Here is a 2,140-nt window from a genome sequence, read left to right as displayed (position 1 = left end):
GTTTTAAACATACAGAAAAGGTTAAGGTTGAAATAACAATCAAGCATTTAGAGTATTGTTAACTGTATTTTGCACTTGTAGTATATCTTTTCAGTAACAAAGAACAAATCCAACAAATCTGCTGCTAATTTTACAATAAAATACCAGAAAAAATCTTTTTAAATGCATAAACGCATGTCAGTGAAGATGAACCAGAATCATTAAAGTAAAAGGGCTGCACAAGTCATCACAAAAATTAATTTTGGATTTGGACTCCACACAGTTTGCATTTTGCCTGTCTCTTGTTATGGTGTTGAATAAAGTCTCTGTAAGCAAAGCTTATACTGAACGCCTGCCATGCTGAAGCTCTGTTTGTCACGTAGGGTACACGTAATTAACGTTGGACAGCGCTGGCCCCTCCCATTCTCAGGTGAGGGGGAGCGAGGTGTATGGAAGAATTATTCAGACTTTAATCAAGAGCGTATATTTTCAGTTTGAGAGCAGGAGTAAATGTCTTTGCTCCTAAAACTTTATGTATATTTGTTCTGAAAGGAGCGGAGCATGGAGGTGTACTGAGGGTGAAAACCATGAGCCGGGCAGTGAAAAGACTTGCATTTTTCACGAGTCTCAAACCACAAGTCCAAGTCAAGTCTCAAGTCTTAAGGGTCCAAGTGCAAGTCAAGTCTAAGTCTCTAATAGTAGGGACTTAAGTGCGACAGTCCAAGTCACGAGTCCCCATCTCTGATAAAAAGTGCATGTGTTTGATCCAAATTATTCTTATTGCTCGTTTCTAACAGAGACGGTTTGTTCTAACAGAACCCACCTGGTGGTCTAGAAGCAGCAGCTGAAACAGAAGAGAGCAGGCGGCGTCCAGATACTCCGAGAGCTGCTGGGAACCGAGGCAGGAGATTATCACAGATTCCATCAATATGTCCCCAAATATTCAAAKAGCAGAGATCAGCTGACCTCGGGGTCGGACCGAGGTCCCGGCCTGTCTGTCTGAGGATCACAGATCAGAGCCAGCAGCATTCTGGAGAGCAGAGCGCCTCTGCAGGAAGAAAAACACCATTTACTGTGTAAAATAACTGAGGTTTCTGATTCTCAGACAGGAAGTTGTGATGTGTACTTCTGGGCCAGCAGCAGGCTGGTGGTTGTTTCTTCCCCCTGCGTCTCGGTGAGCGTGACGGTGAGCGTCTGGACGATCAGAGAGCTCAGTCTGAGGATCAGCAGGAACACACAAACACTCTGAGAGTCCTCACAGCTTCATGAACCTGCTGAGCATCCCCACACAGGTCTTACAGCAGCTGATCTGTGGTGGAGGCTCCGCCCTGAAGACAGTCCTCCAGGGTCTGGACCAGGAAGAGACACACCTCGCTGGACTGGGAACACAAACCCACCTGGCTCACATCAGTCTTCCTCAGGATATTTATGGTTATTTTTTAATGTAAACTCTAACGTCTCACCCTCCAGAAGAGTCTGCGCAGCGTCACGTGTCTGAGGGCGGCCGTCCTCAGCTCCTGCAGCAGCAGGTACAGGTTCTCCACACTGATCCCGTCCTGCAGGAGCTCCGAGCTCAGCTGACTGAACAGGTGAGCCGTTTGCTCCAAGCTGCAAAAACACACACAGCAGCTAACAGCTAACCTGTGTTAGCCATGCTAGCATTCTGAATCCACAGGGTTTCTGTGAATATGTGAACATTTGGATCGTTGTAGTTCAGACCTTGTAAAGGTCATCATCTTACCTGCTGTAGATAGCTTTTTAAACAACCTTAGTTTGGAATAAAAGTTGATTTATGAGTGGATTAACGAGGTTTGATTTGAGCAGAACCACTGCCTCCTTCAGTCAACTACTGTCTTAAAGGGATCCACGATTAGCTGCAACATTAGGCTTTATTTAATAAACATATTTTAACTGTAAAATAAAGACTAAAAATACTGTAGGCTGTTTTAGTTTTTATCATCTTTAAACTAAAAGTTTAAAAATATATTAAATGGACGAGGCCATTTTATTTACACGCAGAGCATTCTGGGTAAATGATGACGTGGATAGGTCCTCGGTGGGAGGCTGCTAGYGAGCTATATCCACCCTGAAGGTTAATCTTGGACAATATCTGATGATCGACTCTTTTAAATGAAACCAGAGAGCGTTGACAGAGAGGAGA

General features: G+C 44.2%; 2 protein-coding genes across 3 annotated transcripts in view; one reads left to right on the top strand and one right to left on the bottom strand.

The window, feature by feature from the left end:
• The window catches only part of cunh12orf56 (chromosome unknown C12orf56 homolog), a 10,622-nt gene that overhangs the window by 1,875 nt on the left and 6,607 nt on the right, over nucleotides 1–2,140 (bottom strand). Inside the window, exons 7-11 of one of the 2 annotated variants that reach the window (XM_014033748.1) lie at nucleotides 1,443–1,587; nucleotides 1,279–1,358; nucleotides 1,106–1,195; nucleotides 946–1,027; nucleotides 803–868 (exon numbers count right to left, since the gene is read on the bottom strand). In XM_014033748.1, coding sequence (XP_013889202.1) covers nucleotides 803–868; nucleotides 946–1,027; nucleotides 1,106–1,195; nucleotides 1,279–1,358; nucleotides 1,443–1,587 — 463 coding nt within the window. The remainder of the gene's footprint in view (nucleotides 1–802; nucleotides 869–945; nucleotides 1,028–1,105; nucleotides 1,196–1,278; nucleotides 1,359–1,442; nucleotides 1,588–2,140) is intronic. The other variant, XM_014033749.1, reaches the window with a different exon arrangement.
• Nucleotides 1,480–2,140, top strand: part of LOC106536460 (CD9 antigen) — a gene marked incomplete in the record, with an annotated part of 28,056 nt that continues 27,395 nt past the window's right edge. The window contains 1 exon segment of the mRNA XM_014033750.1: nucleotides 1,480–1,568.

Source organism: Austrofundulus limnaeus, unplaced genomic scaffold, assembly GCF_001266775.1.
Source record: "Austrofundulus limnaeus strain Quisiro unplaced genomic scaffold, Austrofundulus_limnaeus-1.0 Scaffold1826, whole genome shotgun sequence".
NCBI lineage: Eukaryota > Metazoa > Chordata > Actinopteri > Cyprinodontiformes > Rivulidae > Austrofundulus > Austrofundulus limnaeus.
The sequence above is the reverse complement of the archived record's forward strand: the minus strand, read 5'-3'. Positions and strand labels throughout refer to the sequence as shown.